At 48.9% G+C, this 24,241-nt stretch overlaps 1 protein-coding gene across 6 annotated transcripts in view; it reads right to left on the reverse strand.

Moving 5' to 3' along the window:
• Positions 1 to 24,241, reverse strand: part of dysf (dysferlin, limb girdle muscular dystrophy 2B (autosomal recessive)) — a 456,546-nt gene that overhangs the window by 273,172 nt on the left and 159,133 nt on the right. For all 6 annotated transcript variants that reach the window (XM_085975973.1, XM_085975981.1, XM_085976004.1 and 3 more), the window contains exons 7-15: positions 22,570 to 22,698; positions 17,207 to 17,269; positions 14,877 to 14,927; positions 14,767 to 14,797; positions 12,506 to 12,621; positions 10,182 to 10,308; positions 4,341 to 4,444; positions 1,946 to 2,014; positions 835 to 878 (exon numbers count right to left, since the gene is read on the reverse strand). In XM_085975973.1, the coding sequence (XP_085832099.1) occupies positions 835 to 878; positions 1,946 to 2,014; positions 4,341 to 4,444; positions 10,182 to 10,308; positions 12,506 to 12,621; positions 14,767 to 14,797; positions 14,877 to 14,927; positions 17,207 to 17,269; positions 22,570 to 22,698 (734 nt within the window). The remainder of the gene's footprint in view (positions 1 to 834; positions 879 to 1,945; positions 2,015 to 4,340; positions 4,445 to 10,181; positions 10,309 to 12,505; positions 12,622 to 14,766; positions 14,798 to 14,876; positions 14,928 to 17,206; positions 17,270 to 22,569; positions 22,699 to 24,241) is intronic.

Here is a 24,241-nt window from a genome sequence, read left to right on the forward strand (position 1 = left end):
AGGCGATCTTATTGAAACATATAAGATTGTGAAGGGGTTGGATCGGGTGGATGCAGGGAAGATGTTCCAGATGATGGGTGAAACTAGAACTAGGGGGCATAGTCTTAGAATAAGGGGCTGCTCTTTCAAAACTGAGATGAGGAGGAACTACTTCACTCAGAGGGTGGTAGGTCCATGGAATATGCTGCCCCAAAAAACTGTAGAAGCTACATCATTACATAAACTTAAAACAGAAATAGACAGTTTCCTAGAAGTAAAGGGAATTAAGGGTTACGGGGAGCGGGCAGGAATTTGGACATGAGTCTAGGTTCGGATCGGTCATGGCCCTGTGGGTAGCGGAGCGGGCCCAGGGGCCGTGTAGCCTGATCCTGCTCCTATTTCGTGTGTCTAATTCTGTTAGATTCAGGAGATGGTTCTGTGATAGTGGATTGGCAGTTAGGATCAGATCAGCCATGATCTTATTGAATGGCGGAGCAGGCTCGAGGGGCCGATTGGCCTACTCCTGCTCCTATTTCTTATGTTCTTATGTTCTTATGACTACCCACCCATTTAATCTCCTCCCACAGCCCATGTACACTCTCCCCTATCACAGACTCTACCCACCCATTTAATCTCCTCCCACAGCCCATGTACACTCTCCCCTGTCATGAACTCTACCCACCCATTTAATCTCCTCCCACAGCCCATGTACACTCTCCCCTATCATGGACTCTACCCACCCATTTAATCTCCTCCCACAGCCCATGCACACTCTCCCCTATCATGGACTCTACTCTTTACTGTGAATGTTACTCATCAGCAGTGCAAGAGGTGCATTAATTAGAAGGGACTCACCAGTCAGTGACACGGATTCTCATTTTCTCACACATGGAAGGAAACTGGTTAAAAAAAGCCACATATTAATCTCGGTTTTTATCATCTCCATACAAACACATCACAGGGAATGCTGGGAGAACAGTGGGCTATAGAGGAGACAATAGGATGTAGAGGAGACTCAGGGAAACAATAGGATGTAGAGGAGACACACAGAGAAACGGTGGGATATAGAGGAGACAACAGTGGAGAACAATAGGATATACAGACACACAGTGGGGAAAATGGGATATAGCAACACACTAGGAAATAATAATGGGATATAGAGGAGACACACTGAGGAACAATAGGATATTGAGAAGAGTCACACAGGGAAACACTGGATATAGAGACACACAGGGAAACACTGGGTATAGAGGAGGCTCATTGGGAACAGTAGGATATAAAGGAGACTGGGAGTTTTTCATCTGTGTTATCTACCCCACACATTTGTGGGCATCGTTAGCAAGGCCAGCACTTTTTAAAAATTCATTTATGGAATGTGGGCGTTGCTGGCAAGGCCAGCATTTATTGCCCATCCCTAATTGCCCTTGAGAAGGAGGTGGTGAGCCGCCTTCTTGAACCGCTGCAGTCCGTGTGGTGAAGGTGCTCCCACAGTGCTGTTAGGGAGGGAGTTCCAGGATTTTGGCCCAGCGACGATGAAGGAACGGCCGATATACTTCCAAGTCAGGATGGTGTGTGACTTGGAGGGGAACCTGGAGGTGGTGGTGTTCCCAGGCGCCTGCTACCCTCGTTGCCCAGCCATTGAGAAGGTAGTGGTGGTCTTTCCTCTGGAATGGTTTGCTAAAACTGAGTGTCTCGCTGGGCCACTTCAGAGGGGCAGTTAACAGTCAACCACGTTCATGTGGGACTGGAGTCACCTATAGGCCCAGACCATCGATATAGAGTGGGATACGCTAAGTCAGTTTCATCGCCAAGGTAACACTGCACGATTTGTGGTTTTACTCCCGTAACTGAGCTCCCCCACCGCCCCCCCACCCCCCCGCCTCACCCCACACTGTTTCACCACGATGTGCTCATTTCTGTCACAGTTGGACATTCACGCTGGCCAGGGCAGAACATTTTTCCTTACCCTGATTGGCAATATAAGGCTCTGGTTCCACTGGGGATTGGCATTCTTCTCAATGATCTTACTGCAGACCTGAAAGAGACAAAAGGGCAACATAAGAACAGAAGAAATAGGAGCAGGAGTCGGCCATTCGGCCCCTCGAGCCTGCTCCGCCATTCAATGAGATCATGGCTGATCATCGACCTCAACTCCACTTTCCCTCCCGATCCCCATATCCCTCGATTCCCCTGTTGTGTATCACAACAAAACACCTGCTGTGGGATAATCACAGGATCGTTTCAGCACAGGAGGCCATTCAGCTGCTGTAGCTGTGCCAGCCCTTCGAACAAGGCAATCTACTTGAATCCCATTTCCCTGTACCCTTATTTAACTTCAAGTAATGTCAGTCAGAAAATAATATTTTGGGATACAGAGAGTGTGAGTAATTTGAAACATGACATAGAATCATAATTTCATAAAATGATACCGCACAGGAGGCGGCCATTCGGCCCATTGTGCCTATGCTGGCTCTTTAAAAAAACTACCCAATTCGTACCTAGAATTACACAGCATTTACAGCACGGAAACAGGCCATTCGGCCCACTGCGCCATGCTGGTGTTTATGCTCCACACGAGCCTCCTCCCACCCCTCTTCATCTCACTCCATCAACATAACCTTCTATTCCTTTCTCCCTCGTGTACTGATCTAAAGTCTCCTTAAATGTGTCTATGCCTCACGTCACAACTACTCCCTGTGGTAGCAAGTTTCATATTCTCACCACAGAGTAAAGAGGTTTCTACTGAATTCCTGATAGGATTTATTAGTGACAAGCCCCTAGTTTTAAAAGAGCGGACCAGGTAGTGGTGACACGAATGAACTAGTTGGGGCTTTTAGTAATAATCTGGAAGCTTTTATGGTGATGTTTTTCCTGCGACCAGCCCCACATCATCATTTATATATATATAAGTAGAGGCAAAGGGGAAAAATTGGGTCGCGCCACCTTTGGGGCGCTAACTTCGCCGGGGCGCTACTTTTGGCGCCCCCGTGCCGTAAATTGAATGGTAGTGCCCCAAGCAGGAGGCGGGGCGCTACTGGAAGTGCTCCCCCTCCCTCTTGGGGCACTCCCATTGAATATCGCGGTGCTTCGTGCAGCAGCGCCACGCGGGTCGGATCGTAGCGCCGCGGTACTACAGGCCTCCCCCCCTGATTAAAGGGGAGGGGCCTAGCGCAGCGCGCACCGGAGCCCTGCTGAACCACCGGGGAGCGGGGTACCGGGAAAAGAGCCCGGCACTCAAGGGGAGTGCCAGGCTGACCGATCGCGGCCGGCACCCCGCGGGGGGGAGGTCAGAGGGGGGCAGGAGCTGGCAGGCGGCCCCAAAAAAAAAGGCCACCCGGCACCTGCCCTTTAATTATCGTCGCCCCAGCCGCAAGTACGCCCCCCCTGACCCTGTTCAACATAGCGTCCAGCGGTAGGTCAGGGGGCACGAGCTAAGTTCGCTGCCGGGGCGCGAGCGGGGCGTTGCGCATGGCCATGACATCATCACCGGAGGCGCAGCGCCGTGGGGCACTACTGGCTACCGCTGCCGCTAACCTCCAGCTGAATTTCACGGGAGGTGTTAGTGGCACCACGCCCGGGCATTTGGACCCTGTTAGTAACGGGAGGCGCACTGCAACCCAATTTTTCCCCCCTGGAGTACAAAAGCTAGGAAGTTATGCTAAACCTATATAAAACGCTAGTTTGGCCTCAGCTGGAGTATTGTGTCCATATCTGGGCACCAGAATTTAGGAAGGATTTGAAGGCTTTGGAGAGGGTGCAGAAAAGATTTATTGTAATGGTTCCAGGGATGAGAGATTACAGTTATGTGGAGAGACTGGAGAAGTTGGGATTGTTCTCCTTGGAGCAGAGAAGGCTAAGAGGAGATTTGTTAGAGGTGTTCAAAATCATGAGGGGTTTAGACAGAGTAAATAAAGAGAAACTGTTTCCAATGGCGTAAGGGTCAATAACCGGAGGACACAGATTTAAGGTGATTGGCAAAAGAACCAGAGGCAACGTGAGGAAAAACCTTTTTACACGAGTGGTTAGGATTTGGAATGCGCTGCCTGATAGGGCGGTGGATACAGATTCAATAGTCGTCTTCAAAGGGGAATTGGATAAATACTTGAAGGAGAAAAAAATTGTAGGGATATGGGGAAAGAGTGGGGGAGTGGGACTAACTGGATTGTTCTTTGAAAGAGCCGGCGCAGGCTGGATGGGCCGATGGCCTCCTCCTGTGTTGTGCTATTCTATGATTCTAAGATCATTGAGTTAGAACTTGCCATCGTGAGGTTTGAACGCATGAGATTGGATTGTTAATCCAGTACCATAACCACTAGGCTACCGTACGCATGCCACTGAGGGAACGTGCTGTATCATCTCACCATCTTCCCGGCGAAGCTCACTTCGACAAAAGGGTCGACGAGGTTCTTCTTGTTGCTGTCAAATCCGAAGAGCTGCTTCACACTGTCGATAACAGCATCATCCACTACCCAGCCAGAGAGAGCAAGAAAACCAATGAGGAGGGCAACAAGAGACTGTTTCACTTACTGGGCGACATGCAACACCTTATAACATTCTTATTGGCCCAGAAATTTGGGTCAGGGCTTCCCGCGGGTGCAAACCTCCGACCTGCACTTACCTAGCGCACCGGCCGTTGAGCTGTGGGCCCGCGTGGGATTCCGATCCTGGGCCTGCTCCAACTGCCGGCGCGCAGTGCTTGCGTATCCCAGGGGCGCAGTTAGTTCGAAGCGTCTCCTGGGATCATGTGGGCCACGGAGCGCCAATCGGAGCAGGGAATCTCTATTCATAGATTTGACAGGAAGACCTGTCAAATTTATGAATACAGTTCAGCCCCAAATCCTAACTAAAATTTCAATAAATTTTTAAAAATCACATTTTTAAAATAACTATAAATTACATAAAATAACTATTTTAAACAATAATTTAAATTTTTGAAAAAATTAATTACAGTTTCTAACGGGGCTAAAAATAAACTTACCTTTCTTTAAAGTATTTAAAAATAATAAACCTGTGGAAAAAATGTTTTAATTTAACTTAATTCACCACTTACCTTGTTAAAAGCAGGCCTTGCGACTGCTTTTTACAAGCATAGCTCCTGGAGACTTACCCTCCCGGAGAAAGCTGCAAAAAAACCGGATGTTCCAGGTGTACGCGCTGCCTCTCCGGCGCACGCGTTCGACCTGTGAACTCCTTTCTTTAAGGGAACGGAACTTCTGGTTTCCTGCGCATGCGCAGTGCATGCACGAAACCGGCACTTTCATTGGGCCTACGTGTGAGTACACAGCGCGTACTCACCCGTGGGGACCTGAATTTCTGGCCCATTATACTTGACTTTTTCTCCATGAGGGAACATTTTCTACCTTCTGTACTCTCTGTCAGCATCCAGCCAGAACACAGCTAACTCCCTCTACACTGTCCCATCAAACACTCCCAGGGCAGGCACAGCACGGGTTAGATACAGAGTAAAGCTCCCTCTAAACTGTCCCATCAAACACTCCCAGGGCAGGTACAGCATGGGTTAGATACAGAGTAAAGCTCCCTCTAAACTGTCCCATCAAACACTCCCAGGGCAGGCACAGCACGGGTTAGATACAGAGTAAAGCTCCCTCTAAACTGTCCCATCAAACACTCCCAGGGCAGGTACAGCATGGGTTAGATACAGAGTAAAGCTCCCTCTAAACTGTCCCATCAAACACTCCCAGGGCAGGTACAGCATGGGTTAGATACAGAGTAAAGCTCCCTCTACACTGTCCCATCAAACACTCCCAGGGCAGGTACAGCACGGGTTAGATACAGAGTAAAGCTCCCTCTAAACTGTCCCATCAAACACTCCCAGGGCAGGTACAGCATGGGTTAGATACAGAGTAAAGCTCCCTCTAAACTGTCCCATCAAACACTCCCAGGGCAGGTACAGCACGGGTTAGATACAGAGTAAAGCTCCCTCTACACTGTCCCATCAAACACTCCCAGGGCAGGTACAGCACGGGTTAGATACAGAGTAAAGCTCCCTCTAAACTGTCCCATCAAACATTCCCAGGGCAGGTACAGCACGGGTTAGATACAGAGTAAAGCTCCCTCTAAACTGTCCCATCAAACACTCCCAGGGCAGGTACAGCACGGGTTAGATACAGAGTAAAGCTCCCTCTACACTGTCCCATCAAACACTCCCAGGGCAGGTACAGCACGGGTTAGATACAGAGTAAAGCTCCCTCTACACTGTCCCATCAAACACTCCCAGGGCAGGTACAGCACGGGTTAGATACAGAGTAAAGCTCCCTCTACACTGTCCCATCAAACACTCCCAGGGCAGGTACAGCATGGGTTAGATACAGAGTAAAGCTCCCTCTACACTGTCCCATCAAACACTCCTAGGGCAGGTACAGCACGGGTTAGATACAGAGTAATGCTCCCTCTACACTGTCCCATCAAACACTCCCAGGGCAGGTACAGCATGGGTTAGATACAGAGTAAAGCTCCCTCTACACTGTCCCATCAAACACTCCCAGGGCAGGTACAGCACGGGTTAGATACAGAGTAAAGCTCCCTCTACACTGTCCCATCAAACACTCCTAGGGCAGGTACAGAACGGGTTAGATACAGAGTAAAACTCCCTCTACACTGTCCCATCAAACACTCCCAGGGCAGGTACAGCACGGGTTAGATACAGAGTAAAGCTCCCTCTACACTGTCCCATCAAACACTCCTAGGGCAGGTACAGAACGGGTTAGATACAGAGTAAAGCTCCCTCTGCACTGTCCCATCAAACACTCCCAGGGCAGGTACAGCACGGGTTAGATACAGAGTAAAACTCCCTCTACACTGTCCCATCAAACACTCCCAGGGCAGGTACAGCATGGGTTAGATACAGAGTAATGCTCCCTCTACACTGTCCCATCAAACACTCCCAGGGCAGGTACAGCACGGGTTAGATACAGAGTAAAGCTCCCTCTACACTGTCCCATCAAACACTCCCAGGGCAGGTACAGCATGGGTTAGATACAGAGTAAAGCTCCCTCTACACTGTCCCATCAAACACTTCCAGGGCAGGTACAGCACGGGTTAGATACAGAGTAAAGCTCCCTCTACACTGTCCCATCAAACACTCCCAGGGCAGGTACAGCACGGGTTAGATACAGAGTAATGCTCCCTCTACACTGTCCCATCAAACACTCCCAGGGCAGGTACAGCACGGGTTAGATACAGAGTAAAGCTCCCTCTACACTGTCCCATCAAACACTCCCAGGGCAGGTACAGCACGCGTTAGATACAGAGTAAAGCTCCCTCTACACTGTCCCATCAAACACTCCCAGGGCAGGTACAGCACGGGTTAGATACAGAGTAAAGCTCCCTCTACACTGTCCCATCAAACACTCCCAGGGCAGGTACAGCACGCGTTAGATACAGAGTAAAGCTCCCTCTACACTGTCCCATCAAACACTCCCAGGGCAGGTACAGCACGGGTTAGATACAGAGTAAAGCTCCCTCTACACTGTCCCATCAAACACTCCCAGGGCAGGTACAGCACGGGTTAGATACAGAGTAAAGCTCCCTCTACACTGTCCCATCAAACACTCCCAGGGCAGGTACAGCACGGGTTAGATACAGAGTAAAGCTCCCTCTACACTGTCCCATCAAACACTCCCAGGGCAGGTACAGCACGCGTTAGATACAGAGTAAAGCTCCCTCTACACTGTCCCATCAAACACTCCCAGGGCAGGTACAGCACGGGTTAGATACAGAGTAAAGCTCCCTCTACACTGTCCCATCAAACACTCCCAGGGCAGGTACAGCACGGGTTAGATACAGAGTAAAGCTCCCTCTACACTGTCCCATCAAACACTCCCAGGGCAGGTACAGCACGCGTTAGATACAGAGTAAAGCTCCCTCTACACTGTCCCATCAAACACTCCCAGGGCAGGTACAGCACGGGTTAGATGCAGAGTAAAGCTCCCTCTACACTGTCCCATCAAACACTCCCAGGGCAGGTACAGCACGGGGTTAGATACAGAGTAAAGCTCCCTCTACACTGTCCCATCAAACACTCCCAGGGCAGGTACAGCACGGGTTAGATACAGAGTAAAGCTCCCTCTACACTGTCCCATCAAACACTCCCAGGGCAGGTACAGCACGGGTTAGATACAGAAGAACAAATGAATTCATACACCACATTTCATTTCCTCGGTATGTCTCAGATACAAGAGTGCTTCCAGTGAGCCATCACGAAATGCATTTGTTCCCCAGCGATGGTCCCCACCTATCACAGTGTCTCTCAATTCCCAACTCCATCAGAAACATGCTTTAAGCCATCACCCCTTAGGGGAACGAGAACTGCAGCAGCCACTCAAAACACAAGATAAAAGAAAAGAAAGACTTGCATTTATATAGCGCCTGTCCCAAAGCGCTTCACAGCCATTGAAGTAGATTTTTTTAAAGTGTAGTCACTGTTGTAATGTAGGAAACGTGGCAGCCAATTTTCGCACAGCAAGATCCCACAAACGGCAATGTGACAATGACCAGAAAATCTCTTTTTAGATGTTGATTGAGGGATAAATATTGGCCCGGGTACTCCGGGGATAACTCCCCCTGCTCTTCTTCGAAATAGTGCCATGGGATCTTTTACGTCCGCCTGAGACAGCAGACGGGGCCTCGGTTTAGCGCCTCAGCTGAAAGACGGCACCTCCGACAGTGCAGCACTCCCTCAGTACTGCCTGGATTTTTGTGCTCAAGTCTTTGGAGTGGGACCTTCTGACTCACAGGCTACCAACTGAGCCACAGCTGAGATGACTACAACAGAACTCTTGTGTCGTTTGGGCTACCAGATTCCATGCCTTGGTAGCCTAACTAGCGAGCAATAATATCGCGGAGTTACCCTGCTATCTCAGTGAATGACTGCATTGGTCAGTGTGGTAGTGAGCTACATTGACCAGAAGTAGCCCAGTTCAATCCCTGGTCTGTCCTGAGTTAGCTCTTCTCGACTCTGGCAGTCATTGACTTCTTACAATTAGGCTCAAGGACTGTGGGCTAATGAGGAATGGCCTGGCGGAACAGTCTACATAGAATGCTACAGCATAGGAGGCCATTCAGCCCATCGTGCCTCTACCAGCTCTTTGGAAAAGCTAGCCAATTAGTCCCACTTACCTTGCTCTTTCCCCATAGACCTGCAATTTTTTTTCTTTTTCAAGTATATATGTGGATCAGGCCAAGCTGTAATACCCTCCAACCCTTCAATGACCTACCACTCACTATCTGGGCTCAATTATCCCTCAACCAACACCTAAATAACAGATGGTCTGTGATGCAAGAAAACTACTAGGTACTTGGTCTAAGCGTTAAACAAAGCTTTAAACAACTGTTTTACAACATGGAGGTCTAGTTGTGTCCTTCACTAGTTCCTGTTAAGAATGTCCTGTGCAAGCTGGGCCCGTGCCCGAGTATTTATACTCTCCCTGGACAGCGCCACCCGTAGGCCACTCAGTATTATTTCATAGGTCTTTCTTTCATGAATGACTGATTCATGTCAATCTGGTCACTTATCTCATTAGTTTGTTAGGAACTTGCTGTGCGCACATTGGCTACCATGTTTCCTACATTACAACAGTGACTACACTTCGAAAAAAGTACTTCATTGGCTGCAAAGCGCTTTGGGGCATCGTGAAAGACGCTATATAAATGCAAGTCTTTCTTTTTCTTCCTTTCTCATGAGGTCTTTATGAGAGAATGCTTGTGAAACCCGTACCCCAACATGGGGAGCCTGTACCACAACTCCCAGAACCTGTACCTCGGCAGGTGGAGCCCGCGCACCAGCAGTTGGAGCCCGCGCCCCAGCAGGAGGAGCCCGCGCCCCAGCAGGAGGAGCCCGTGCCCCAGCAGGTGGAGCCCGTGCCCCAGCAGGTGGAGCCCGTACCCCAGCAGGAGGAGCCCATACTCCAACAGGAGGAGCCCGTAACCCAGCAGGAGGAGCCCGTAACCCAGCAGGAGGAGCCCATCCCCCAGCAGGAGGAGCACCTACCCCAGCAGGAGAAGCACCTACCCCAGCAGGTGGAGCCCGTACCCCAGCAGGTGGAGCCCGTACCCCAACAGGAATCTAAACCTTCAAGGGACTGAGGTGGGCAGAAAAAGAAATGTCTTTTTCAGTTTGCACTTTTAGATATCCAGCTCATGGTTGACTCCCCAGTGTTCCGAGTGTGATGGGCAACACCTACTCTGTGGGAGGTCCTCCGCTCGGTAAACCTTCAGTGTGAAATAGGCGCCTCTCAGAGACACGCCATTGGGTCGCAGCAAGTTGCCCTCGATGTCCTCTTTATCTTCAGAACAATCTTTCTTCTCTATCTGCAATACAAGAAATATATTGCTTTTAGTACGTGTGTGTGACCGCAACACGTCACCTGCACCCCTCTAAAACATGTCAACTATACCTGTAACATGTCACCTGTACCTGTAACATGGATCCTGTACCTGAAACATGTCACCTGTACCTGTAACATGTCACCTGTACCTGTAACATGTCTCCTGTACCTGTAACATGGCTCCTGTACCTGTAACATGGCTCCTGTACTTGAAACATGTCACCTGTACCTGTAACATGTCACCTGTACCTGTAACATGGCACCTGTACGTGTAACATGTCACCTGTACCTGTAACATGTCACCTGTACCTGTAACATGTCACCTGTACCATGTCACCTGTACCTGTAACATGTCACATGTACCTGTAACATGTCACCTGTACCTGTAACCTGGCTCCTGTACCTGTATCATGGCACCTGTACCTGTAACATGTCACCTGTACCTATAACATGGCTCCTGTACCTGTAACATGGCTCCTGTACTTGAAACATGTCACCTGTACCTGTAACATGGCACCTGTACACGTAACATGGCACCTGTACCTGTAACATGTCACCTGTACCTGTAACATGTCACCTATACCTGCACCATGTCACCTGTACCTGTAACATGTCACCTGTACCATGTCACCTGTACCTGTAACATGGCACCTGTACACGTAACATGGCACCTGTACACGAAACATGGCACCTGTACCTGTAACATGTCACCTGTACCTGTAAAATGTCACCTGTACCATGTCACCTGTACCTGTAACATGTCACCTGTACCTGTAACATGTCAACTGTACCATGTCACCTGTACCTGTAACATGTCACCTGTACCATGTCACCTGTACCTGTAACATGTCACCTGTACCCCTCTATATCACATCAAGATCGGCCTTTACTGCCCACCCCTCGTTGCCCTGAGGAGGTGGTGGTGGACCTTCTCCTTGAGGCACTGCAGTCCGTGTGGAGATGAAGTCTTGCTCCTGGTCACTATCCAGGTGGCCACAGCTGGAAGATGAGCGGGTGAGGATAGCAGGTGAAGGCAAGGCAAGGCTCTGCTGCGATGTCCACATGATGGAATAGCCCGTCCAGCCCCACCTCGACATATGCAGCTTGGGCTGACGTATGAAGAATGATCACCTGGGTGAGGGAGCAGAAGGTGGACAAGGCCTGCGGAACCCGTACCCAAGAAAGGGTCAGGAGAGAACAGGAAAAAAAGGCAGCAAATTCAAACAAAACCTTTAAAAGAGAAAGTGCAGATTAAAATTCGTATTCAAACTGCTTCCTACTGAATAATGCAAAAGCTTTTGTTTTTAATTTGTTCTCACGCTGTGGGGGAGACTAAAAAGCAACAGTTATAGCCCAGCCCTAGACGATGCCGGGACCAGAAGGGTTAATTTATGAGGACAGGTTGCGTAGACTGGGCTTGTGTTCCCTTGAGTTTAGAAGATCTAATTGAGGTGTTTAAGATGGTTAAAGGAGTTGATAGGGTAGAGAGAGAGAAACTATTTCCTCTGGTGGGAATTCCAGAACAAGGGGGCAGAACCTCAAACTTAGAGCTGGACCATTCAAGGGTGATGTCAGGAAGCACTTCTTCACCAGGGCAACGAGGGGTGGGCAGTGAAGGCCGACATTGATGTGTTATAGAGGGGTAGAGGTGACATGGTACAGGTACAGGTGACATGTTTCAGGTACAGGATGGAAATCTGGAACTCTCTCTCGCAAGAAGCTGTTGAGGCTGGAAGTCAATTTCAATACTGGGATGGATAAGGTTTTTGTTCGGCAAAGGGATTAAGCAGGTGGAGCCCAGGCGGGTAGCTGGGGTTGCGGTACAGATCAGTCATGATCTAATTGAATGACGGAAGAGGTTGAAGGGGCTAAATGGCCGCCTCCTGTTCCTGAGGGAGTTAAAAGCCAAGACACCGTGCAGGATTGGAGTCGCTTGTAGACCAGACCAGGTAAGGACGGAAGGTTCCCTTCCCTGAAGTAGGGTTCCCAGTTCTGGTTGGACGTATTTCTAGAGGTTTCATCACATGATCGCCAGCCTCCAACTGCCCCGCCCCCCACGTTCCCGCCATTGGTCGCCCGACACGTCCATCCTCGCGGAGCCCCACCTTCCCACGGCCAACGCTCTAGCCGATGAAGTTATCTACAGTTCACATTTGATGAGAAGGAAATTCCGAACTCACGGGAGCTTCGTCACCAGTTCCCAACACCACGAGGTTGACCTTCAGGTAACCTTTGGCCCCAGCAGCCAGGTCATCGGGGTCGGCGAGAAGGAGCCACTTCCTGAGAAAAGCATGCTCTGCGAAGAGAAACAGGTCGGTGAAAAGAGGGTGACTGAGAGGGGGCTTTATAAAAAGGAAGAATGGACTTGCATTTCTATAGCGCCTTTCACTGCACTGTCGGAGGGGCAGTACTGAGGGAGTGCTGCACTGTCGGAGGGGCAGTACTGAGGGGGCGCCACACTGTCGGAAGGGCAGTACTGAGGGAGTGCTGCACTGTCGGAGGGGCAGTACTGAGGGAGCGCTGCACTGTCAGAGGGGCAGTACTGAGGGAGCGCTGCACTGTTGGGGGGCAGTACTGAGGGAGCGCCGCACTGTCGAAGGGGCAGTACTGAGGGAGCGTCGCACTGTCGAAGGGGCAGTACTGAGGGAGTGCAGCACTCTCGAAGGGGCAGTATTGAGGGAGCGCTGCACTGTCAGAGGGGCAGTACAGAGGGAGTGCAGCACTGTCGGAGGGACAGTACTGAGGGAGCGCCGCACTGTCGGAGGGACAGCACTGAGGGAGTGCCGCACTGTCAGAGGGACAGTACTGAGAGAGCGCTGCACTGTCGGAGGGGCAGTACTGAAGGAGCACTGGACTGTCGGAAGGGCAGTACTGAAGGAGCACTGGACTGTCGGAGGGGCAATACTGAGGAAGTGCTGCACTGTCGGAGGGGCAGTACTGAGGGAGCGCTGCACTGCCGGAGGGGCAGTACTGAAGGAGCACTGGACTGTCGGAAGGGCAGTACTGAAGGAGCACTGGATTGTCGGAGGGGCAGTACTGAGGAAGTGCTGCACTGTCGGAGGTGACATGAGGAAACATTTTTCACACAGCAAGTTGTTGTGATCTGGAATGCACTGCCTGATAGGGTAGTGGAAGATTGAACAGTAACTTTGAAAAGGGAATTGGATAAATACTTGAAGGGGAGAAATTTGCAGGGCTATGGGGAAAGTGCAGGGGGGTGGGGCTAATTGGAGAGCTCTTTCAAAGAGCCGGCACAGGCACGATGGGCCGAATGGCCTCCTTCTGTGCTGTATCATTCTATGATGCAATGAAACACTTACAGGGCAGATACAGCAACTACAACAACCTGCATTTGTACAGCGCCTTTAATGTAGTAAAACATCCCAAGGTGCTTCACAGGAACGTGAGGTGTTGAAACTACAGGAGGGCGACTGGCATCTGTGGAACTCTACCCCGGCAAGAGAGCACGGGAGGATAAAAAAAGGATGAAGAGGTTGGGAGCGAGATGAATGTGTGTGTGTGTTTTTTTCCTTCACCCCCCTCCTCAGGGTGCTGATGAGTTTATGGGCCGATGTATCTGCAGACCATCCCTGGAGTCCTCCCCCAAGCTCGCTTGGTACCCGGTGAGAAGAGGCAACAGGAACACGGGCGAGCTCCTGGCTGCCTGTGAGCTGATTCTGAGGGAGAAGGTACGTGAAACATAAATCAAACATTCTTACCTCAGCACGTACAACAACAACTTGTGTTTATACAGTGCCTGTAACCTAGTAAAACATCCCAAGGGGCTTCACAGGAGCTTCAGCCATGGCTCAGTGGGCAGCACCCTCGCCCCTGGGTCAGAAGGTTGTGGGTTCATAGTCCCACTCCAGAGACTTGAGCTCAAAAATCTAGGCTGACGCTCCCAGTGCAGTGCTGAGGGAGCGCTGCACTGTCGGAGGTGCCGTCAATTGGATGAGGTGTTAAACCGAGGCCCCCGTCTACCCTCTCAGGTGGACGTAAACGATCCCATGGTGCTAACCTGAAGAAGAGCAGGGGAGTTCTCCTTGGTGTCCTGAGCCAATATTTATCCCTCAACCAACATCACTAAAAACAGATTATCCGGTCATTATCACATTGTTGTTTGTGGGAGCTTGCTGTGTGCAAATTGGCTGCAGAGTTTCCTGCATTACAACAGTGACTGCATCCCAAAAGTACTTAATTGGCTGTAAAGGGCTTTGGGATGCCCTGAGGTCGTGAAAGCCGCTACAGAAATGCAAGTCTTTCTTTCTTTCTAATATTTAACACCGGGACAAAGGAGGAGATATTAGGACAGGTGATCAAAAGTTTGGTCAATGAGGTAGGTTTTAAGGAGCGTCTTAAAGGAGGAGAGAGAGGCGGAGAGGTTCAGGGAGGGAATTGCAGAATCGCCATCAGGATGTATAATTCCTCAAACGACACTTACTTGGCTCGGAGTAAACTGTCCCAATATCGAGCTGCAACGCAAGGAAAGCAAATTAATATGAAGTCATTTGCATTTTCAAATTCTCACAGCAATTCCCAAGGGTGACTTACCTTGAACTCGCCGATCACAGAGTCCATGCGCAGAGAGTGAGAGTTGTAAGCCTGCGGAATGGAAACAAAATACAAAAAAAAGATCTCTCGAGGAAGAACTATTGTTACAAGTGTCATAAAAAGGAAACAATCCGCTGTTGGTCAAAAGCCGTGCTGCTCAAGGAGAAGGAGGTCAGGGCCGAGGCTGGAGGTCAGTTCATATACTGTCGTCATTGGAAAAGGAAATCAGGCGGAGTGTAACAGGGGAGCTGCCAATTCGCTAGCCCTCATTCCCGCGCTACCACCCAAGACAGGTTTATACCCCACTGTATCTAACCCGCTTAGGAGGGCCTGATCACCGCCTCAAATAGGTGGCACTGAAAGCAGTGCAGATGTGAGCAGGAAGTCTCATGCAGTAAAACAGATTGGCCCAGAAATTCGGGTCTCCACGGGTGAGTACGTACGGGGTACTCACCCGTAAGCCCAATGGAAGGGCCGGTTTCGTGCATGCACTGCGCGTGCGCGGGAAACCGGCACTTCCGTTCCCCTGAAAGAAGGGGTTGACAGGTGGAACGCGTGTGCCGGAGAGGCAGCGCGTGCGCATCGAACTTACGGTTTTTTTTGCAGGTTTCTCCGGGAGGGTAAGTCTCCAGTAGTTACACTTTTAAAAAGCAGGCGCAAGGCCTGCTTTTAACAAGGTAAGTGGTGAATTAATTAAAATTAAACATTTTTTCCACAGGTTTATTATTTTTAAATACTTTAAAGAAAGGTAAGTTTATTTTTAGCCCCGTTAGAAAATGTAATTAATTTTTTCAAAAATTTAAATTGTTTAAAATAGTTATTTTATGTAATTTATAGTTATTTTAAAAATGTGATGTTTTTAAAAAATTTATTTGAAGATTTTAGTGATGTTTTGGGGCTGATCTCTATTTCATCTTCCTGTCAAACTTATGAATGAAGCGTTCCCTGCTACCATTGGCTCTCCATGGCCCACGTGATCCCAGGGGACACATCGAACTAACTGCGCCCCTGGGATACGCAAGCACTGCGCGCTGGCAGCTGGAGCAGGCCCAGGATCAGAATCCCACGCGGGCCCACAGCTCAACGGCCGGCGCGCTAGGTAAGTGCAGGTCGGGGGCTTGCACCCGTGGGAAGCCCCCGACCCAAATTTCTGGGCCATTAAGCAAGTGGGGATAACTGTGCCAAATGGATTGGGCAAGTTTGAGGTCATCGACTTTGGACCCAAGAAAGACAAATCAAGAGTATTTTCCAAAGGGTGAGAAAATAGGAACTGGAGAGGGGTCAAAGAGATTTGGGAGTCCAGGTACACAAATCATTAAAGGCTATTGCACAGGTACAAACATCAATCAGAAAGGCTAGTGGAATGTTGGCCTTTATCTCCCGGGGTCTGGAACACAAAGGGGTGGAAGTTCTGTTCCAGCTGTACCGAGCTCTGGTCAGACCCCATCTGGACACTGCGGTCCGTTCTGGGCCCCGCCCCTCAGGAAGGATCGATTGGCCTCGGAGGGGGAGCAGCGCAGATTCACCAGGACGATACCGGGGCTTAGAGGGTTGCATAGACTTCAGTTGTATTCCCTTGAGCTTAGAAGGTTGAGGGGTGATCTAATCAAGGTGTTTAAAATGGTAAATGGGGTTGATAGGGTAGATAGAGCGAACCTATTTCCTCTGGTGGGTGAGTCCAGAACAAGACCTTGAAATTGGAGCCAGGCCGTTCAGGGGTGAAATCAGGCGGCAATTTGTTCACTCAAAGGGTGCTGAAAATCTGGAACGCTCTCCCCCAAAGATCTGTGGATGCTGGGAGTCCATGGCAGCTTTCAAGACTGATAACATTGATTTTGTTAGGGTAAGGATATGGAGCATGGGGTTAAATGGCCTCCTCTTGTTCCGAATGTTCCTAAAGCTCCCTCTACACTGTCCCATCAAACACTCCCAGGGCAGGTACAGCACGGGTTAGATACAGAGTAAAGCTCCTTCTACACTGTCCCATCAAACACTCCCACTGCAGGTACAGCACGGGTTAGATACAGAGTAAAGCTCCTTCTACACTGTCCCATCAAACACTCCCAGGGCAGGTACAGCACGGGTTAGATACAGAGTAAAGCTCCCTCTACACTGTCCCATCAAACACACCCAGGGCAGGTACAGCACGGGTTACAGAGTAAAGCTCCCTCTACACTGTCCCATCAAACACTCCCAGGGCAGGTACAGCACGGGTTAGATACAGAGTAAAGCTCCCTCTACACTGTCCCATCAAATACTCCCAGGGCAGGTACAGCACGGGTTAGATACAGAGTAAAGCTCCCTCTACAATCAGACATTCAGGAACTCACCATGATGAATATCGGCTCATCAAAGAGATCAGAAGGAGTATCGTAGAAGTTGAAGAAAAACGTCTGTATACCAACAGAGAGGAATGGAAATACATTAGTTATTTATTTGAAGTGCATGATTAGGGAGGAACATGGTTTTTACATTGATTCTTTCACTTAAACTGATTCATGGAGAGTTGTGAGTCTGTGGATTCACTCCCAGGGTTAGTGATTGAGGCAGAATCTATGTCAACATTCAAGAATAGGTTGGAGAGAGGAAATGAAGGAAAAGGGGATTGAAGAGATATGGCTTGGGAACAGGGCGGGTAAATGCGATTGGCACTATTTGCTCATGTGGAGGGTGAACGCCATCATGGGCTGCTGAGGCCGAATGGCCTGTTCCGTTGTGGTAACTTCTATGTATTTGTGCTATGAGAACTTACATTGCAAGTAAAGACTTGCATTTCTAGAGCACTTTCACCACCTCAGGACGTCCCAAAGAGCTTCACAGCCAATGGAGTACTTCTGACGTGTAGTCACTGTTGTAATGTAGTCAGTTAATCATCATCGATCAAGACATCCAACTGCACCGGCATGTTTCTGACTTCAAGCTTCTACCTAGACACTGGATAATGTGCTGTCACTTTGTGTCACGTTACCTGTGTCGGTAAGACTCTCACCTCTAAGTCGGATGGCTCAGGCCAACTGCAGGAGTCGAGCGCGTAATCTAGGCGGACACAACTAGCGCGGTACTGGTACTGAGGTGTGCTACATTGCTGAAGGTACTTGGCGATGAGGCATTAACACCAAGGCTCTGTGTCTCTATTAAGGGGGATGTTAAATATCTCTTGCCACTGCTCAAAGGATAAACAGAAAAAGAAGGACTTGCATTTCTATAGCGCCTTTCCCGACCACCGGATGTCCCAAAGCGCTTTACAACCAATGAAATACTTTTTGAAGTGTGATCACTGTTGTAATGTGGGAAAGCAGAGAGCTCTACTGGGGTCCTGGCCAACATTCACCCATCACCAAAAATATTCACTAGTCAATCGCCTTAGAATCATCGTATAGAATCTTACAGCACAGGAGGCCATTCGGCCCATCGTGCCTGTGCTGGCAACTTGCAGGACTTCTAGGGTTTCGAGACGGACTTGCAGTGGTGCTGGGTTTTACATTATTTAACCATTGTGGCAGCACATACACCACACGGACTGCAGCGGTTCAAGAAGGCCCACCACCACCTTCTCAGGGTGACTAGGGATGGGCAATAAATGCCGGCCTTGCCAGCGATGCCCACATCCCCAGAACTAATTTTTAAAATTGACAGATCTATTGAATTTAACTTCGTAACTCCCTGTGGTGGGATTTGATCTCATAAGGTTGGGTTTCTATACCAAGATTATAGGCACTCGACCACCGTAACTGTCCAAGGATGATTTAGCCTTTCAGTAATACAGCTTTGGCCGTGGAGTGTGTTCTGTGTGATTCATCAGCTCAGGGCTGGATCGTATAACTTGTAATGTTAAAATTATCTCAGAGTTTTACAGGTTACCTCATGCATAATGGGGGGCATTAGTGGAATATTTCAGAGTTTGAGGAGATAAAACATACTGGGTAGGATCCATGACAGAAGCAATGGTACATCGTCAGCTGTGGCTCAGTGGGTAGGTAGCACTCCCTCTTGCTTGAGTCATGAAGGTTGTGGATTCGAGTACCTCTCCAGAGACTAGGTTAACTCCAGAGATGAGGGGGTTGACTTATGAGGAAAGGTTGAGCAGGCTGGGCCGATACTCATTGGAGTTTAGAAGAATGAGAGGTGATCTTATTGAAACATATAAGATACTGAGGGGGCTCGGCAAGGTACATAAGAACATAAGAACATAAGAAATAGGAGCAGGAGTAGGCCAATCGGCCCCTCGAGCCTGCTCCGCCATTCAATAAGATCATGGCTGATCTGATCCTAACCGCCAATCCACTATCACAGAACCATCTCCTGAATCTAGCAGAATTAGACACACGAAATAGGAGCAGGATCAGGCTACACGGCCCCTGGGCCCGCTCTGCTACCCACAGGGCCATCTCCGATCCGAACCTAGTCTCATGTCCAAATTCCTGCCCGCTCCCCGTAACCCTTAATTCCCTTTACTTCTAGGAAACTGTCTATTTCTGTTTTAAATTTATGTAATGATGTAGCTTCTACAGCTTTTTGGGGCAGCATATTCCATGGACCTACCACCCTCTGAGTGAAGTAGTTCCTCCTCATCTCAGTTTTGAAAGAGCAGCCCCTTATTCTAAGACTATGCCCCCTAGTTCTAGTTTCACCCATCATCGGGACCATCTTCCCCGCATCCACCCGATCCAACCCCTTCACAATCTTATATGTTTCAATAAGATCGCCTCTCATTCTTCTGAACTCCAATGAGTAGAGTCCCAATCTACTCAACCTCGCCTCATATGTCCATCCCCTCATCCCCGGGATTAACCGAGTGAACCTTCTTTGTACTGACTCGAGAGCAAGTATGTCCTTTCTTAAGTATGGACACCAAAACTGTACGCAGTATTCCAGGTGCGGTCTCACCAATACCTTGTACAACTGAAGCAATACCTCCCTATTTTTATATTCTATCCCCCTAGCAATGAAAGCCAACATTCCATTGGCCTTCTTAATCACTTGCTGCACCTGCATACTAACCTTTTGAGTTTCGTGCACCAGGACCCCCAGATCCCTTTGTACTTCAGTACTTTCCAGTTTCTTGCCATTAAGATAATAACTTGCTTGACGATTTTTCCTGCCAAAGTGCATAACCTCACACTTTCCAGTATTGTATTCCATCTACCAAATCTCTGCCCACTTACTTAGCCTGCCTATGTCCCCTTGCAGGTTTTTTATGTCCTCCTCACTCATTACTTTCCCTCCCATCTTAGTATCATCTGCAAACTTTGATATGTTACACTTTGTCCCCTCCTCCAAATCGTTAATATAGATTGTAAACTGTTGGGGACCCAGCACTGACCCCTGCGGAACACCACTAGTTACTGATTGCCAGTCTGAGAATGAACCATTTATCCCAACTCTCTGCCTTCTGTTAGATAGCCAATCCTCTATCCATGCCAGAATATTACCCCCAATCCTGTGATTTTTTATCTTAAGCAATAATCTTTTGTGTGGCACCTTGTCAAATGCCTTTTGGAAGTCTAAATACACTACGTCCACTGGTTCCCCTTTATCCACCCTATATGTTACTTCCTCAAAGAACTCCAGCAAATTTGTCAAACATGACTTCCCCTTCATAAAACCATGCTGACTTTGTCCTATTAAATTATGATTATCCAAATGTCCTGTTACTGTCTCCTTAATAATGGACTCCAAAATTTTACCTACCACAGATGTTAGGCTAACCGGCCTATAGTTTCCAGCCTTCTGTCTACTGCCCTTTTTAAGTAAGGGTGTTACATTAGCAGTTTTCCAGTCTGCCGGGACCTTTGCTGAGTCCAGGGAGTTTTGGAAAATTATTACCAATGCATCCACAATCCCTACCGCCACTTCCCTCAAGACCCTAGGATGTAAGCCATCAGGTCCAGGTGCTTTATCCGCCTTGAGTCCCATTATTTTACCGAGTACCACTTCCTTAGTGATTTTGATCGTGTATAGCTCCTCCCCCCCTTTAGCCCCCTGTTTGTCCAGTGTTGGGGTATTCTTAGTGTCTTCTACTGTAAAGACTGATATAAAATATTCATTCAGTGTTTTTGCCATCTCCATATTTCCCACCATTAATTTCCCGGTCTCATCCTCTAAGGGACCAACATTTACTTTAGCCACCCTTTTTCTTTTTATATATCTATAAAAACTCTTACAATCTGTTTTTATATTTTTTGCTAATTTACTTTCATAATCTATCTTCCCTTTCTTAATCAATCTTTTTGTTATTTTTTGCTGTCTTTTAAAGTTTTCCCAATCCTCTATCCTCCCACTAGATTTGGCTACCTTATATGCCCTTGTTTTTAGTCGAATACTATCCTTAATTTCTTTACTTAGCCACGGATGGCTGTCTTTTCTTTTACACCCTTTTCTTCTCAGTGGAATATATATTTTTTGGAAGTTGTAAAATAACTCCTTAAATGTACACCACTGATCATGTATCGTCTTACCCTTTAATCTATTTTCCCAATCCACTCTACTCAATTCTGCTCTCATACCTTCATAGTCTCCTTTACTCAAGCTTAGCACGCTTGTTTGAGATCCAACCTTCTCACCCTCTAATTGAATATGGAATTCAACCATGTTATGGTCACTCATTCCAAGGGGATCCTTTACTCGGACATTTTTAATTAATCCTGTCTCGTTACACAGGACCAGATCTAAGGTTGCTTGCCCCCTGGTCGGTTCAGTTACATACTGCTCAAGAAACCCATCCCTAATACACTCAATGAACTCTTCCTTAAGGCAGCCCTGCCCAATTTGATTTGTCCAATTAATATGATAGTTAAAATCCCCCATAATTATAGATGTTCCCTTAGATGCAGAGAGGATGTTTCCCCTCATGGGGAAATCTAGAACTCAGGGGCACAGTTTCAGAATAAAGGGTCGCCCTTTTAGAACTGAGATGAGGGGGAATTTCTTCTCTCAGAGGGTCGTAAATCTGTGGAATTCTCTGCCCCAGAGAGCCGTGGAGGCTGGGTCATTAAATACATTTAAGGTGGAGATAGGCAAATTTTTGCAAGGTATGGGAATGAAGGTTTACGGGGAGCGGGCGGGGAAGTGGCTTTGAGCCGAAGATCAGCCATGATCTTATTGAATGGTGGAGCAGGCTCGAGGGGCCAAGTGGCCTGTTCCTGCTCCTGTTTCTTATGTTCTTATGTTGAGCACATAATCTAGGCTGACACTCCCAGTGCAGTGCTGAGGGTGGTGAACCTGTGGAATTCTCTACTGCAGAAGGCAGCTGAGACCAATTCATTAAATATATACAAGAAGGAGTTAGATATATTTCTTAAGGCTAAAGGGATCATGGGATATGGGGAGAAAGCAGGGACAGGGTACTGAATTTGGATGATCAGCCATGATCTCATTGAATGGCGGAGCAGGCTCGAGGGGCTGAATGGCCTACTCCTGCTCCTATCTTCTATGTTTCTATGTGACCACACTTCAAAAGTACTTCATTGACTGTGAAGTGCTTTGAGATGTCCTGAAGTCATGAAAGGTGCGATATAATTGCCAACTTCCCTCTTTTTTCTTTCTACGGTCTCTGGACAGAAAGGGTTTGATAGAGGTAGCGGGCTTTTCACGTTCCAAGCTTGCTCTGTTATCCTGTTCCCCTATCCCAACACACTCAATCGGCACTATCTTGTGAGAGAAAGGAAAGGGTTTCACAAGGTCTGCACCTTACCTCATCAAAGAACGGGTTATTGCCCTTGCGGATCCGCGTTGTCTTCGCCTGCCCAGCAACCGTCACTTTAACAACAGGCCTGATGTTGATGCCAGGGAGCTGACGGGCTTCGACCACACGCACTCGCACCTGGAAGAAGCAGAAGAATTTTTTAAATACGCATTGCCTCAGGAAAGGATCTAGCTGGCCTTTATATCTAGAGGACTAGAATACAAGGGGGTAGAAGTTATGCTGCAGCTATACAAAACCCTGGTTAGACCACACCTGGAGCACTGGGAGCAGTTCTGGGCACCACACCTTAGGAAGGATATATTGGCCTTGGAGGGAGTGCAGCGTAGGTTTACCAGAATGATACCCGGACTTCAAGGGTTAAGTTACGAGGAGCGATTACACAAACTAGGATTGTATTCCCTAGAATTTAGAAGGTTAAGGGGCGATTTGATCAAAGTTTTCAAGATATTAAGGGGAACAGATAGGGTAGATAGAGAGAGAAACTATTTCCGCTGGTTGGGGATTCTAGGACTAGGGGGCATAGTCTAAAAATTAGAGGCAGACCTTTCAGGAGTGAAATTAGGAAACACTTCTACACGCAGAGAGTGGTAGAAGTTTGGAACTCTCTTCCACAAACGGCAATTGATGCTGGGTCAATTGTTAATTTTAAATCTGAGATTGATAGCTTTCTGTTAACCAAATGTATTAAGGGGCATGGGGCAAAGGCGGGTATATGTAGTTAGGTCGCAGATCAGCCATGATCTCATTGAATGGTGGATCAGGCTCAAGGGGCTGAATGACCTCCTCCTGTTCCTGTGTAACAGGCTCGAGGGGCTCAATGGCCTCCTCCTGCTCCTGTTCCTGTGTTCCTAGGACATTGATGGTGTCATGTGTAGTGTATGTGCTTTAAGTCAGAACTACTTTTTACAGCTCCTGTATAATGTAGTACCGGCAGTAACCACACCGGTATATAAGCTGTGCGCATGCCTCTGTACTCCAGTCTAGAGATGACCCTCCTCCAGTAAAGGCCTGGGCCTAGAAATTGAGTTTGCGCTGCGCCGGGGCTTAACGCCGGAAATTTAGCGCCGGTGCTAAGTCGCGCTGTGCGCGCCAAAAATTCAGTAGCGCCGCGCCCAAACGGCTGCCGGCGCTACTGAAGGCTGTTTGCGCCTGAAAACTGGCGCTACGCGCCGCATTACGGTGCTATTCCGGCGCTGCGGCGCCCGATGCGGTGCGGCAGGCTCGGGAAGTGCAGGCCTCCTCCTTCAGTTAAGGAGGAGCTGCCTGCACCCGCCCGCTGGCCGGTTAAATCGCCACAAAAATGAGCCCGGCACCTCGGGGAAGTGCCGGGCTCGCAACCGAGAAGCATCTGTTCCGCGGGGGGGGGGGGTGGGGGAGTCCGGGGAGGGAGGTGCGGGCAGGCGGTCGGCGGGAAAGCGGCCGGCCGCCGCTCCACCTTTATGCGCCGGCGCAAAGTCATGTAAGACTCTGTTGCCAGGGTCTTAGTTGCGGCTGCCACGGGCGAGGCGGCCGCAACTGAATTTCGGCGCTGGGGCCCGTCACCACGGCAACCGGGACGCTGCGCACACCGATGACGTCATCGGTGCCGGCGCAGCGCTACCGGTGTAACGCCGATGTTGGGCCCTAGTCAATTTCAAAACCGGCTGTAAGTCCAGCGCAA

The sequence above is a fragment of the Somniosus microcephalus genome, chromosome 2 (genome assembly GCF_052327205.1).
Source record: "Somniosus microcephalus isolate GS21.2 chromosome 2, FLI_Smic_1.0, whole genome shotgun sequence".
In the NCBI taxonomy this organism is placed as follows: domain Eukaryota; kingdom Metazoa; phylum Chordata; class Chondrichthyes; order Squaliformes; family Somniosidae; genus Somniosus; species Somniosus microcephalus.